Here is a 16,462-nt window from a genome sequence, read left to right as displayed (position 1 = left end):
GAGAAATGTCTATTATACTCCTTTGTGTAATAAACTTTTGACCACAGAGTAGACAATCATCCCTGGGAAATGGTGCCAGCATAGTTTTACCCAGCAGAATTAAGCGAAATTCTTCCTTTTAGCCTACAAAAAGAACAGAGAAATGATTCTCTGTATTTGTTGGTAGTTATGACCAACAAGTACAAAATGCATTACGAAGAACTAAAATAAAATAGAGCCAATTCCTTAGTGAGCCTCCCTAGGATGTGGATAACCTGCAGTTCCTAACTTTTTTTACAATTTCATGTAAAAAAATATTTGAGTACCTATTGTATTAGTTTCCTTTTGCTGCTATAACAAATTACCACAAACTTATTGGTTTAAAACACAAATTTATTCTCTTACCTTTCTGGAGGTCAAAAGTCTAAAATCAAGGTATTGGCAGGGCTGTGTTCCTTCTAGAGGCTTCAGGAAAGAATCTCTTTTCCTCCCTTTGTCAGCTTCCAGAGGTGCCTGCTTTCCTTGGCTCACAGCCCCTTACTCACATCACTCCAACCTCTGGCTGCTTTAATCAAAATTAAAAAAAAATTTTTTTCCAGTTTTATTTAGATATAATTGACATATACCATTGTATAAGTTTAAGGTGTACAACATAATGATATATGTACATATTAGGAAATGATCACAAGTCTAGTTAACATCCATCACCCCACATAGTTACAAAAATTTTTTTCTTGTGATGAGAACTTAAGATCTATTCTCTTAGCAATTTTCAAATATACAATACAGTATTGTTAACTATAGTCACCAAGCTGTACATTACAATCTCTTGCTGCTATGGCCATGTCTCCTATTACTGACGTTGAACTTCCTGCCTTCCCTCTTAGGACTCTTGTGATTACATTGAGCTTACATAGATAATGTCGCTTTTCCCATCTCAAGATCCTTAATCACATCAGCAAAATCCCTTTTGCCAAGTAGCATATTCACCGGTTCTGGGGATTAGGAGGTGGACATCCTTGGGCGCCATTACTCTACCACACCTACTATGTGCCTGTGAGTTCAAAAAAGAAAAATTGTGGGGCCGGCCCCGTGGCTTAGCGGTTAAGTGCGTGCGCTCCGCTACTGGCGGCCCAGGTTCGGATCCCAGGCGTGCACCGATGCACCGCTTCTCCAGCCACGCTGAGGCCGCGTCCCACGTGCAGCGACTAGAGGGATGTGCAACTATGACATACAACAATCTGCTGGGGCTTTGGGGGGAAAAATAAATAAATAAAATCTTAAAAAAAAAAAAGAAAAATTGTGGCATTCAATATATCCTACAGACATTTTTCTGTTAAATTGTTTTAACTGCCCACCTCATTTACTAGTAGTAGAGACCTTTCTGTGTTACCAGCCCCTAGACCATATAACTAACTAGTTGTCTGAACTGAACTTTGCTGATATAAACAATCACAAAGACACAGCCACCCCATTTTTATTACTGTTGTTGCTGTTTGGGTAACGAATTACAAAATAATTAAAGCAGCTTGCCCTATTAAATCAGTTGTTATGGTACAACAACTAGGCTCGCCCGCACTGCCGTTAATAGCAGTAACACCCAGACCGTGCACCAGGGAACCGCGAGCTCGGGGGACCTTCACGTGCCTCTCCCCAGCCCAGAGAGTCGCAGGCCTGGACCACCCCCCCACGCCCCGCCCATCGAGCCTCTCTAGGCCTTTGGAGGGCCCACCTCGCTCTATGACGCCCAACCGCCGAGGAGCCGCGCGCTTGGCCACGCCCCGTTCCCGCGGACCCCGCGGCTCTCCGCCTGCAGCCTCCTTTCTCTTTCCGCTCTCCCGCTTCCGGAAGCCTGAGCCGCGCAGCTGAGCCGCGTGGAGCGGCTGCGGGAGCGCGCCGGCGCGTGCGCGCTGGGCGGCTGCGGGGGCCGCGGCGGCCAGGTGAGCGGCGCTAGCGACCACTTCCTCCCGGCCCGCGGCGGGCCCGCCTCCCCCTCTCCGTTCGGGATCCCTTTCCCCTGTCCGGAGCTCAGGCCGCGGCGAGAACTCAGGGTCGGTATGAGGAAGCCTGCGCGGTCTGAGGAAGGCGGGCGGGCCGGGCCCCCAGCCGGCGGGTGTAACCACAACACAGGCGTCGGGGCTGGCGGGGCCCTGGGGCCGCCCGGTGGGTACGGCCTGGCCTGCCCCCAGGACGCGTTGGCGGGTGGCGCGGGGTCGGGGTCGGCCCTGGATTAAGAGGTGGTCGCGACCGGGAGCCGGCCTCGGCGGACTTGAGCCTGACCCCTGAGGCCTGGGGGCTGTCAGTTACCTTGCGCTGCCTCGCGGGGTCAGGAGCGGGTGTGAACCGAGCTTCGAGTTTTTGGAAAACAGTTGTTTACTTTGGGCCGAGATTCTCCTGTACCCACCCAATCGGCCACCCTCTTTGAACCAAATGATGTGTCTAACTACAGAAATGTGATGTCACGGTAGCAAAATGACAGTTTAAAAAATTGCCAGATGCTTATTTGTGTTTTCCTGATGTGTCGTGAAAGCATTAGTATTTCTGTTGCTGGCTCTGCAGGAGCTTTATGAATGGTAGGTGTGCAAGGGTGTCTGTGGTCTGGTGAACTATCATTTCATTTTTACCCTTTCCCAGTATGTTGTAAAGAGAATCTTTACTATCGTGTGAAGTCCATATTTTTATTATTCTCTCATGTAAATTGAATCTCACTAACTTTGGAGTAAATTTTATCAAAAGGGTTGCGTAGTGGATGGGACCGTTGGATAATTTTTCCATAAATTAAGTTAATCACCTGTTTAAATACTTAGACTAATCCTATCTGTTGGCTATTGTGAACCTAAATTTAAACCTGAAAAGTCTCCCAGGTCCTGGGCTATGCACCACCTCTCATGAGCTGTGACGGCTTAGGGAGGCAGATGCTTACAGCTATTGGGGACTGCATGAACCATGTAAACGCAGATAAGGGAATAGTTAATTCTGATGTGTGTTGGGGCTGGTGAGGGACGATTGTAGGAAACTCTCAAGGAAAAAGAGGTGATTTTTTTGCTTACATAGCTGCAAAGAGTAGAACTAGGGCTCAATCTTAAGTCTCCTAACTCTAAACTCCTTCGTCGGATAAATATTCTTTGTATGTCTAATATTTGTCGGGTCCTGCTTTAGCCACTGGGGATATAAAGATGAGCAAGATATCAGGAGTTCCCAGTCTGGTAAGGAGACAAGCAAGGCAGGAAACTGTTAGGTGTGAAAAACAGATTTCCAAGAATTATCTGTAATCATTTGGCTTACGGATAGACTTGGGGATTGAGACGTAGTTCATATAGTGTTCAGCTTGGGAAAGATCATATCCTCCTAATGCACGAATTCCCTCTGCAGCTTCCCAGCAAGTGGACCTTCGGTCTCTGCTCCAACGTTATCTATTGACTTATGACTCATAATCTTAGAAGTAGCCCATTCCATTTTTGAGCAGTTCTTATGTTAATCTCAGAGCAGCTCTCTTATGCACTCCATCTGTTGATGCGAGTTCTACCTCTGACACTACAAACAACAGCTCTAAAATCTTTTTTCATGTCACTGTCCTTTGAATAACTGAATACACCCTCTCTCTTAGTCATTACTTTTACTAGCTATGAGCTTCTGTTCTGTAAACCGTTAATCATGACTTAAGATTCTAGACTCTTCACCATAGCACCCAGAACTAAATGCTTCGTTCAAGACGTGGTTTGACCAAGCAGAATATAATGCAGGTTGTTGTAGACTGTATGTTGCTATCCCAGTGTGATTGAAGAACATTCTAGTCTTGGTTTCCAAGTCATGCTTGTGCCACTTGGAGAGCTCCAAGTCTTTTTTCAATGAACCTGCTTTTAAGCTGGAGTCCTCGGGGGGCCTTCCCTCCTCACCTTCCCCCATTCTCTATCTGTGCTGTTATTGTGTTATTATTTGGGTATTTTAGAATATCTCTACCCACTAGGTTTTGGCTTATTCATTTTCCTTTGCTTGTTTCAGTATAGCATAATCCTTAAGAGTGCTGACTCTGGCCAGACTACGTGGATTCAAATCCTGACCACTACGCTCCAGCTGTGTGATTTTAAGCCTGTCAGTTAAGCTCTCTGTGCCTCAGTTTCCTCATCTCTAACTTCAGAGTTTTTACCAGTATTAAATGAGTTAGTCAATGAAAAAGTGCTTAGAATAGTGGTTTGCATGTAATAAAGTCTGTATGAGTATTAGCTTCTTTTCCATTTATCCAGAACCTTTCCGTTTTCTTTTATTCACAGGTTTGATAAAGCTTGACGTCATAAGAGCTGTACTTGCCACAAACTAATAATTTAAAGTGGTCAAGTCATTGGAATTTGCAAGGCCTTAGTTTCTTCACTCCTACTGTGAGGGGGTAAAATCTTTTCCTTTCAGGACCATTGGGGAGCTGGGAGGGTAGTGAAAGGCATTGGCCCTGACATTGGTTATGTGCCATGCACCAGCATGAGGAACTTTACATGGGTCTCACTGAAGGTTATTGGGACGACTAACAGAGAAATTCTTGTGTTATGCCACACGCAGAAAAAGGAGGCATGCTGGAAACATTTCTAGTTTAGTAACTTCCAGAACTGGAAGTTCTGGCAATCTCATTGCCAGAAATACCTTTGCAATTCTCTGTTCTCTTTGGAAAGGGGGTTGGTTACAGGCTTAGATTGGGATACAGGGAGTCACAAGTTAGAACTTCGAATTAACTTCTTGTTACCTAGGTTAACACTTTTTAATTTACCTAAGGCTACTGGTTTATTTAATTTGTGGTGCTAGTGAGATTTGTTCCAGTTTACTTTGTTAGAGGAAAACTGCTACATGGCAAATAAATCCGGCAAAATATGTGGCAAACACTGGCATGTGTACCTAATTTTAACTGTACAGACCATCCTTTTTTGTAAAGAACTGTTCCTAAAACCATATTGCTAAACAGGTCGAATTTTTCTTTAAAAATCCCAATGATGGGAGAATCTTGTTATCTTGCTTACTGTTTACCATCAAATAAATCATAGATATCACAAGAATATGTTTTAAAGGACAAAAAAGAAACTCAGTTCCTAGCCTTATGGGAGGACCACACTTCAAAGCAGAATAGAACAGTGGTTGATAACGTGATCCTTAAAGCATGCCTGCTTTAGAATCTGGCCGTGCCGCTTACCAGCTGTGTGACTTGGAGCAAGTTCTTGCTCTGCTTCCTTTTCCTCATTGGCAAATGGGAATGATAAAACCTCTGAAAGTTGTTGTAAAGATTAAATGAGTTAATACTTATGATGCATTTAGAACAATGCTAACCTATAAGTACTTAGTATGTTTTAGCTGTTAGCGGTAGTAGAGTAATAGCACTAATACAAGCCAGACTTAGTTATGTCAGTAATTTTGTTTATTTCCTTAAAAGTATAAACAAGTTTTTCTGAAGGATGGAAGTTAGAATGATTTTTTTTTTTTTTTTTTTGTGAGGAAGATCAACCCAGAGCTAACATCCATGCCAATCCTCCTCTTTTTGCTGAGGAAGCCTGGCCCTGGGCTAACATCCATGCCCATCTTCCTCCACTTCATATGGGACGCCGCTACAGCATGGCCTGACAAGCAGTGCCTCCGTGCGTGCCCGGGATCCGAACCCAGGCCGCCAACATCGGAGCGTGCACTTAACCGCTAAGCCACGGGGCTGGCCCCTGGATGATTTGTTTTTTAAACTGTCTAGGAAAATTTATGCTCTGGACTATGCTATGAAGCCATTTGCTTTTAAAATTTGAAGAAACGTATAAATAATTTTTTTTTTTTAATTTTATTTATTTATTTTCTCCCCCAAAGCCCCAGTAGATAGTTGTATGTTATAGCTGCACATCCTTCTAGTTGCTGTATGTGGGACGCCGCCTCAGCATGGCCAGAGAAGCGGTGCATCAGTGCGCGCCCGGGATCCGAACCCCGGCCGCCAGCAGCACAGCGCGGGCACCCAACCGCCAAGCCACGGGGCTGGCCCTAAATAATTTTTTTTAATCGCAAAGTTATTCTTAACCATGTAACAAGATGAGAAAGGAAAAAACAATAACCACAGCTCTTTTTTATTCTAGCCCTTGATATTTTGGATTAAAGGGTGAATTATCTTATTAAAAAGGGTAGCTTTTTTTTGGAATTTAATGACAAAGTTTATAAGAGCTATCCACCATTCAGTGGCTATTTTACTTTCTTGTTTTTCTTTTTGAACTCACGTGGGCAGAACTGGATTGATAATGATCAGTCATACTCTTTAAGTTTGTGATGACCCACGATCACAAGTCTCTGCCTAAGTTCTTTATTTTTCTCCTTTATCCCGCTTTCCTGATTTCTGTGAGGAATTTATTGTTGTGTGTTTTAAGTTTTACATAATCATATTGTTGTTCATTTGATTCTGCTCTTTTAGTAAACATTATTTTTGTAGCTCTCAGCTCATCCTTTTTGACTGCTGTATAGTATATCATATATTATATTTTGCTTATCCATTTTCCTCTTACTAGATATTGAGTTTTTTCCTAACTCGTCGGTGTTACAAATAGTACTGTGATGAACATCCTTGTACATATACCCAGGAACACACAACTGGGAAGTGACAGGACCAAGTTTGAGCCTGGGTGTGTCTGACTCAGTTCATTCTTTTTCACTGTGCAAACTCCCAGTCATCACTTATGTGCTTAATTTATTGCATGGACACTATTATGATAGTAGTAATGGAAATATAAAAAATGCAGTGTGATTGTTGATTTTTCTGCTAACAGGTCAACTCATTTTTGCCCTTTTTTTCTGTAGTTTTTGTTTAGATGTGTATATTGTGTTAATCCATTATGGATAACAATTTTGTATTCCACGTTTTTGTGCTGATATATCACCTAACTTAGGAGTCCACAGACTTTTTCAGTAAAGGGTCAGTTGGTAAATATTTTAGGCTTTGTGGGCCGTGTGGTCTCTGTTGCAGCTTCTCAACTCTGCAGTTGTAGTGCAAAAGCTGTCAGAGACAATACCTAAACCCGAGAGTGGGGCTGTGTTCCAATAAAACTTTATTTACAAAAACAAGTGGCAGGCCACTTTTGGCCCACACACAGTAGTTTGCTGACCCCTGATTAAAATAATTATTTTAACAGAATCATAATATTCTGCTATTCAAGTTTTTTCAATATTACAAGTAATGCTATAATAATACCATTCCCTCTCTTTAATATTGTGTTCTTAGGATAAATTTCCAGAAGTGAAGGTACTGATTCACGTTTATGGCTTTTTTGTGGCTCTGAAAATTAATTGCCAAATGCCTTTAAAAGAGACAAGTTTTAGTTTTTATAAATTACTTGAGAGAATAGATTTTGATTTCAATGTGGATAAATATATCTAAAACCTGATCTTTCTTTTGAAGAGTTAGGGAGGAGCCTTCCTCCTGTCAATTTGAATTTTAAAATATAAAGAGAGCATTAATCTATGTTATGGGATGTAATATTTCTTGTATCTTAATATTTATTAGGTATAAGTTTTGTAATTAATTTTTCTTAAATCTTTAAGATGTACTTGACATATCTTATTTCAGTTTAAATCTAATAATGTGTTGGAATTTTGAAACTCACTTGTACTTTAATCTTTACTTAGCTTGAGTTTCCCTGAACCTTGTACACCATTTGCAAACTTGCTTAATTAACAGCACAATTACAATTTTAGTATATTTGATTTTCTTAAGTACCTCAAACACCTGACAGGGCACACTTATAGATCTAACAAAGGAAATCTTTCTAAGCACTTAGGTGTTGTCTATAAACCTAATAAGTCTAAACTTACTGATTTAATCAATCAGATTCCCTTAAGCATTTAAAAGCTGATTACAGACAGTTAAAATTTTATAGGTTTACTACATCAGAATCTCTTAAATTCTTTAAAACCTTAAAGGCAGACAGAATTATCCAACGATGATAAAATGTATTACCACACATACTTTAACCTATCATATTTAACTTATCGCATTAGTATTAATAAGATTTTTAGGTTTGGTTGATTTTAAAATCACATCTATTCGTGTTTTTGTAGGTTGCAGAGTCACTTAAAGGCTGCAGGGTATCATGGCTGATTTAGGATACAGATTACATAATCTTTTATTGCTTGATTTGCTATAATGGAATTAATCATAATTTGAACATAGCACATAATTGGATTGTTAGCTATATGGTATTACTGGAAATTTATATATGCCTTTCTTTTAACGTAACTCATTTGCCCCCTTTAAAGATCATTGTGGACTCATGACTTTCCACAGAATTACTTTTTCATTTTTATGTATATTTTGTGTTTTTTGTTTTTCAGTGCTAAATTGTCCAGCTTGGACAGTGGAAGCCCCTTTAAGCTGGATCCTTTGTTTTATTACTACTACCCCAGGCATATTTGAGTACTGTGCTTTCTGACAGCAATAAGCTACTCCAGGCCTTTCTTGTTTTTCTTTGCCTCCAGAAATGGAATCAGCTGTTTTCCAAGGAGTCCTGGTTGTTCTTTTTTTAGTGGAGAATAATATTAGAGGTCAAACTCTAAATTCAAGATTATTAGTATAAATAGGGTGACACTGCTGCTAAGACCAATAAGAGAGAAAGAAAAATGTTTTTTGAAGGCTATGACTTTATAGTGATTTTCCAATTTAATTCCAACTGTATGCAGTATTTAAAATATTTTTAAATCAATTTTAATTTTTATTATAGTAGTACACATATAAATTTACAACTCAGCTAGTAATTTAAGGTCCGTATCCAAAACAGTGGTCCCTGCACCATGCTAGAGGCAACTACTTTGAACATTTTTATCCATTTCTTCTGGTATTTAACTCCATGTGTCTAAATAATATGCTTTAATTTTTCCATTTTAGACGGCTGGTCTACTATGAAATATCTCTTATGCCAGATCCCCTTTAACACAGTGAGACATATATACTCTTCCCCATCATCCTCTACATGTGGGTATGTCACAAGTTGTTATTAAATATTCAGAGGTTTGACCCCGAGCTACGAATACAGCCTGTACAGGTAGAGTTTTGTTCCTCTTTAAGAAGAGAGAGCGGGAGCTTATACTTTTAATAGGAGTCATCTCCTCTTTCTTCTTGCTTCTTCCCCACTGACTGCAGTGAAGGAGCAGAACAGGACCAAGGCGAGTCCTGACACAGGGAAGGTTGTCAGCCTTGACTGAACTACTAAAATAGTGTGTGTTTGGACTGGCTTAGCTGATCTTAGGAGGTTTTAACACCATCCTTTCTGATTGTGAACCGTAACTGTACTTAATTTAAGAAGGCAGATTTTCCTTAGGGTTCACCTTGGTATCCATGTTTGTGGTATGCCTGCCTTCATGGTCTGTTACTATTTTCTTTGAACTGAACTATTAGACTTTTTTTTTTTTTTTTTTTTGTGAGGAGGACCAGCCCTAAGCTAACATCCAATGCCAATCCTCCTCTTTTTTGCTCAGGAAGACTGGCCCTGGGCTAACATTTGTGCTCATCTTCCTCCACTTTATATGGGACGCCGCCACAGCATGGCTTGCCAAGCAGTGCGTCGGTGCACCGCACAGGATCCGAACCGGCGAACCCTGGGCCGCTGCAGCGGAGCACACGCACTTAACCACTTGTGCCACCGGGCTGGCCCCTAGACTTATTTTCCAAATCATTAGTACAGCTTGATATTACTCCTATAGCCTCAGTATCACTTCACTGAGTTACTGTTTTTTTGGCCATGTTTCTCTTTATATATTAACCAAACTTCTCAGTTTGGGAAAATTATGCAATTACTGTATAAAAATGAAAAGTATTTGGAAATTACTATTTAGTCTGATGGTTACACTTTCCTCCTTTTCAGATATATTTTTGCCATCATGGATCAGTTTGGAGATATATCAGAAGGTGAAGTGGACCATTCTTTCTTTGACAGTGACTTTGAAGAAGCAAAGAAATGTGAAAGTAACTCAGTTTTTGACAAGCAAGGTGATGACCCTAAAGAGAGAATAGATGAAGATACAGAAAACTTAAAATTTGGAATACAAAGAAATTATCTTACTGAGAAAGGAAATGAAAGAAAAGAGAAAATTCCTTCAGAAGAACACCCTGTAGAAAATGATAGTATACAAACTGGAAATTCCTTATCATTGACCACTTCTTCAAGATCAAAAAAATTATGTGATGCTACAACAGGACGTAAAATACCCTTGCCCATTCCAAATAGAATTCCCAGAATTGTGAAAGAAGGTGAAGATGATTACTATACAGATGGAGAGGAGAGCAGTGATGATGGGAGAAAACATCATGTCAGGTCCAAGTCAGCTAAAGCATCTAATAACTTTAAAAAAGGCCTAAGTAAAAAGTATTCCAAAAGTAGTTCCCCTTCCTCCTCTTCCTCTTTGTCATCCTCATCCTCGAGTTCAGAGATAGATTGTTCAGATGCAGGGTCTGATATCTGTACATCTGATTCATCTCCGTCATTAAAGAAGCGTCTATCTGGTGTAACCCACTTGTCACCAAAACAGAAGTATAAACCAGGAATAAAATCAACAGGGACACAGCCTTCCAGTAATAAACCAAAAGTCAGTGACTACACTGAGGAGTCTGAAGATACTGTCACAGACGTAACTCCTCTCTCAACTCCAGACATCAGCCCCGTTCAGTCTTTTGAACTGGGTGCGTCCAATGATCAAACAGTAAAAGTTAAAAGGCAAGAAAACGTGAGTCAAGAAGTGTATGGAAATGTTGAGGACTTAAAAAATAATTCAAAATCTTTGAAATCAGCCAAAAAAGGGAAAGAAAAACATGAGCCCAATCTCACCTCAAAGTCTTCAGTGTTAGAGTCTGATTTAGACCACAGATATAAACAAAAAGTCTTACATGACACAATGGACCTGAATCATCTTTTGAAAGGTAATTTTCTTTTTAAAAACTCTGTATTGAATTTAAATATTAAACTTAATGCCACATTGAGCTTAAATTTTAAATGCTATGAATTTGGGGGGCCGGCCCAGTGGCGCAAGTGGTTAAGTGTGCGTGCTCCGCTGCTGCGGCCCAGGGTTCGCTGGTTCGGATCCTGGGCGCACACCAACGTACTGCTTGGCAAGCCATTCTGTGGCGGTGTCCCATATAAAGTGGAGGAAGATGGGCACGGATGTTAGCCCAGGGCCAGTCTTCCTCAGCAAAAAAAGAGGAGGATTGGCAGATGTTAGTATGGGGCTGATCTCCTCACACACACACACACAAAATGCTATGAATTTGCATTGATTTTTCAAGTAGATATGTTTTATCATTTGGGATAATTGATATTATTGTGACTTTACTAAATATTTCATTTTACCATAAAAATATGGAATATCATTATTTATATTATTGCAAAGGTAACCAATTAGAAAATTACTTCACATTAATTTTGTTTTTGTGACTTATAAGCTCGAAATGCCTAGAGGGACCAGATGGATGAGATAAATGAGAGAAGTGAAGCCAGATGTTTTCCCACAGCACTGAGGTTAAAATAACCTGACCTGTTGTTTTCATATTAGGGAAAATGGCAAGAATGCAGGCAAATGAAAGATCTCCGAGTAAGTGGTTGGGGACTGTCCAGATTAAAACTGTTCAAGTTAAAGGCTAAAGAGCATTACTTGAAAATAATTACCTAGTTGATGAAATAGTATAATTCAAGTTTCAGTTGCTTTAAGATATAAATATTTTTGAATTAGAATAATATTTATTGTTGTATTTCTGTATCAGTTTATTATTATCCATATTTAGTATGAAAGGAAAAATATATTCCAGGTGAAATAAAAGCAACTTCAAACTTTCCTTTGGACTAGTTAATATAACTGTCAAAATATGGGGCTTGCAGGTTAGGTGTTAAGTCAGTTGAAGCTAACATTTTTAAGTTGTAAGTAGGATCTTCTTCATTTGTTTGAAATGTTAATCAAAAGACTAAATCTTTAGCTATATAATTTACATCTCATGGCAATGTAAGGACATAAATAAATCCCCTATTTAGTTGAATAACTCATAGGTCAATAAAGTGTATTTTGGAGCAGTTTACACTTGTGAATGTTCCCTCTTTTGTAGATTTCCCTTTGCTCTGACTGCACCTATTGATTTTTTAGTGTGTCTGAAAAATCAGACTCCTGGCGTTGGCCATCACCATCTAGTGGTTAAGCCTCCACTCAATCTATCTTTCCTGATGAATGCTCATTCAATCCCTTAAATCTTACAGGATTGAGGAGTTTTCTATTCTTGCCCCTCTGCTTCTTCCCCTAACAACCAGACTGATCTTTTAAAAAAGAAATTCGTCCTACTAGTTTCACTCTTAACTCTTCAGTGGGCTTATTTACTCTTATATTAAAAATAAAATCCAAATTCCTTATTATAGCCTAACAGACTCAATATCAGTGATTCTCAGCCCATGTAGGGTATTAATGTCACCTGGAGAACTATTAAAACAAATTATTAAAACAAACTATTAACACAAATACATGAGATTATGATACAGTGTTGAACCTGGATACTTACATAGCTAGGTGAACAAAATTCTGGAAGTGGAATCAGAAGTTTTGAGGCTTCTGCGTGTTATCCACCTGACCATAGACTAGCACTAACTGTTCTGTGCCCCAGGTTCTTCATTTTTTATTTTATTTTTTTATTTTTTTTAAAGATTTTATTTATTTATTTTTTCCTCCCAAAGCCCCAGTAGATAGTTGCATGTCATAGCTGCACATCCTTCTAGTTGCTGTATGTGGGACGCGGCCTCAGCATGGCCGGAGAAGTGGTGCGTCGGTGCGCGCCCAGGATCCGAACCCCGGCCGCCAGCAGCAAAGCGCACGCACTTAACCGCTAAGCCACGGGGCCGGCCCCCCAGGTTCTTCATTTGTAGGATGAGGTGTTGATATAGGTTGCTGAGGTCCATTCTATATTCAGAGCTCTGGGGTTCTGTGACAGCCATTGGAAGAACGCAAGATCAGTGTAGACTAGCTTCATGAGACGTCTGGCTTTAAAGAAGACTTTGAAAATTTAGTAGAATTTCTGAATATTCAGCCTCTTTTTTTTTTTTTTTTAAACTTTATTTATTTATTTTTCCTCCCAAAGCCCCAGTAGATAGTTGTATGTCATAGTTGCACAGCCTTTTAGTTGCTGTATGTGGGACGCGGCCTCCGCATGGCCGGAGAAGCGGTGTGTCGGTGCGTGCCCGGGATCCGAACCCAGGCTGCCAGCAGCGGAGCGCGTGCACTTAACCGCTAAGCCATGGGGCCGGCCCTATTCAGCCTCTTTTAGTTCAGTTAGGTGGCTGATTTGGGGGACTTCCCACCCCCACCCAAGCCTGCCTTTGCTATGTAAATGTTGAAAGGAGGTGGTTGGAATTAGTTCTTTGACCTCAAGCTGTAACTCGCTGAATAAGCAGAGAGGGCATTAAAAAATGGAGTAGTAAACAAAAGTTTAGGTACTGGGTTATGGCATGAATCTCTCATATTTGGACAACAGTGAAGAATTTGACATGACTAGATTTGAAGGTATGTTTCATACTTTGTATAGGTAAAATTAGGTCAGTTTAGGAAGAATCTGAGAGGGCAAAATAGAGACGTTTTAGAAATGCACCGCCTCAAATATTACTGCCTAGACTTTGTATGAAATAATTAGATACATCATTTAGACGATGTGTTCTGAGAAAAAAAACTAACAGAAGAGGAAGAAATGGGATTAAGGAAGCATTGATGAGCAAAGAAACCAGTTAAACTTATTGCTAAACTGATACCAACATAGGGGAGAAGAATCGAAGTGCCGTATTCAAAGGGAAGATGTAGACCCTGTTGCACTCCACAAGGAAGAGGATGCCTATACTGAGAAGATTAGCTACTAGCACACCAGAGCTGGCAGCACGTTTTACCTCTTTGCTGGCAGGCTTCGGCAAACAGAATTCAGATAGGCAAGCGGGAAATCCTAGATATCTGCAGCACACTACCAGGTATTACCAAATGTTGGAGAAAAGCTAAAATCAACAGAGAGGTACCAGACTCATAGATGAGGAACGTAATACTTGAAACAGAGTTAAAAGAGCAAGCTCAATGATTTTAGAGAGGATCTTCAAGGACAAAACTATTTTCACTAATAAAACTAAGACAGGATTTGCTTTTTACATTCTCCTGCCCCCTGTGTATAGTGGAGTTTTCTAGGGTCTGCGTGACAATGACAGCACGAGAGTGAATGCTGAAGCAGTTATGAGAGCCAGCTGGCTTCTGTTAAGGCAGACATTAAAAGATCTGCAAAATTGTTCAACTCTGCCAAGCTTCTCACTAATTTTTTTTTTTTATAATTTTATTTATTTTTCTCCCCCCAAAGCCCCAGTAGATAGTTGTATGTCATAGCTGCACATCCTTCTAGTTGCTGTATGTGGGACGCAGCCTCAGCGTGGCCGGAGAAGCGGTACGTCGGTGCGCGCCCAGGATCCGGACCCAGGCGGCCAGTAGCGGAGCGCACGCACTTAACCGCTAAGCCACAGGGCCGGCCCTCACTAATTTTTTTTTTAATAAAAATTTGATGTTAACATAGTATTGGTTTATTTTTATTTTCAGACAAATTATATGATAATGATAGATGAAACCCACATAAACATTCTTTGGGGTCTTGAATAATCTTTAGGTTGTAAAAGGGTCCTGAGACCAAAAGGTTTAAGAACTTCTAGAAGAATGGAAGTAGAATATATGATTTGTAAAAAATTTTTAACGTAGTCAATCTTCCAAAAAGGGAAAAAAAAAAGAGAAAAGCGTTTTTAAAGAAAGTAAAATTGTAGGAAAAGAGATCAAACCGTCTAAGTGGATGGTTTTAACTTATCAGAAGATAATATCAGAAGGGGTTAAAAATTTTAAATCAAATCCAATCTAAAAAGATATTTGAAATAGTATAGGAAGAATGAAAATAAAGTCTTGAAAAAGCTATTCCAGGCGGGCTTAACCAGAACACAGAAGTATCAGTCCTATTAGTATACAAAATGGAAGATGTGAAAAGGACTAAAAGGCGCAAAGAAGAGTGTATAGCGTTAAGAAACTGCCCAAATACACCAAAAAGATACAACAGCCATTAATTTGAAATGTATGATAAATGTAAAACAGATCTAGACAATGAAATTGACAAAGCCATAATCACTGTGGAAGATTGATAGATCAGTTAGACCAACGACAAAAAAAAAAAAAAAGCATTAACTGCCTGCTTGTGGGCTGCACTTGGTCCACAGGTATTTTGTTTGTCTATCACACAATATTTTTTTAAGGTGATGAAGTGTCAGTTACTATTGGCTATGTAACAAATTACCCCAACATTTAGGTTATGGAGAGACTCAAAGGCAGGGGTGACTTGCTGGCTGGGGACTGGAATCATCTGAGTGCTGATTTATTCACATGTCAGGTGTCTGGGCTTGGGATGACGTGAAGACCGTGACTGCTGAGCAGAGGGCCCCCGTGCGGCCTGGCTTCTTCACAGATGGCAGCCTCAGGTAGTTGGATTTCTTACATCGTGGCTCAGGGCTCCAAGTACACTGTTCCGGGAAGCAAGGTAGAAACCTCACTGCCTTTTATGACCTAGCCTCAGAAGTCACATAGCATCATTTCTTCCGTATTCTATTGGTTTCAATAGTTACAAACCTTCCCAGATTTCAGAGGAGGGGCACAGACCCTCCCTTTTAATGGGAGGAATGTCAGATAACTTGTGGACGTGTTTTAAAACCTCTTCAGTCCAACCTCTGACTGTTGATTTACATTCCTCTCAAAAGCAAAAATACATCCCACTTGCCAAAGATCCCCCACCCTTGAGATCCAGGGTCTAAATCAGGTCCAGGTGCAGCTGAGGCTCCTCAGGCGTAGTTCCTCAGTTATGGGTCTTTGAGTACTTGGAGAATCTTCTGCCAGGAAAGACTAGGAAGAAGCAGTTTTATTTTTATAATTTTATTTTTTTATTTATTTTTCCCCCAAAGCCCCAGTAGATAGTTGTATGTCATAGCTGCACATCCTGCTAGTTGCTGTATGTGGGACGTGGCCTCAGCATGGCCGGTGAAGCGGTGCGTCGCCCGGGATCCAAACCCGGGCCGCCAGCATCGGAGTGCGAGCGCTTAACTGCTAAGCCACGGGGCCGGCCCAGAAGTTTTATTTTTGAACCTTGTACATCCTGCCTCTTTTATCTTCTCTCTCTGTTTTGCTTGAAAACTGACCAGTTGCTTTTTAGCTCAGGTCTCTCTATCCTGTTTTGTTATTGTGGATAAAATATACCCTTGATACTTTCAACATTCTGCATGGAGATCTGCTTCGCCAAAATCTACTAGTGGCAGTATTTTTTCCATTTTCCTTGTCACCACAGCCAGCAGTGTTGCTAAAATGCTGCTGCTTCATCTTCTTCATCAACTGTCTCCTCTAGGCCCTTCCAACTCCCCCTGCTGCCTGGTCTCAAAGCTAGTGCCATGTATTTTAGGGTTTTGTTACAGTAGTACCC

The 16,462-nt window shown here is 40.5% G+C and overlaps 1 protein-coding gene across 2 annotated transcripts in view; it reads left to right on the top strand.

Annotated features, from left to right (window-relative positions):
• The first annotated feature begins 1,820 nt into the window (after positions 1-1,820).
• The window catches only part of CFAP97 (cilia and flagella associated protein 97), a 29,755-nt gene continuing 15,113 nt past the window's right edge, over positions 1,821-16,462 (top strand). Inside the window, exons 1-2 of one of the 2 annotated variants that reach the window (XM_004428742.3) lie at positions 1,821-1,919; positions 9,834-10,885. In XM_004428742.3, the coding sequence (XP_004428799.2) occupies positions 9,850-10,885 (1,036 nt within the window). In that variant the 5' untranslated portion in view covers positions 1,821-1,919; positions 9,834-9,849. Of the gene's footprint in view, positions 2,031-9,833; positions 10,886-16,462 lie in introns of both variants that reach the window. The other variant, XM_087418359.1, reaches the window with a different exon arrangement.

This window comes from Ceratotherium simum, chromosome 28 (assembly GCF_057802395.1).
Source record: "Ceratotherium simum simum isolate JZ-2026a chromosome 28, ASM5780239v1, whole genome shotgun sequence".
NCBI lineage: Eukaryota > Metazoa > Chordata > Mammalia > Perissodactyla > Rhinocerotidae > Ceratotherium > Ceratotherium simum.
The sequence above is the reverse complement of the archived record's forward strand: the minus strand, read 5'-3'. Positions and strand labels throughout refer to the sequence as shown.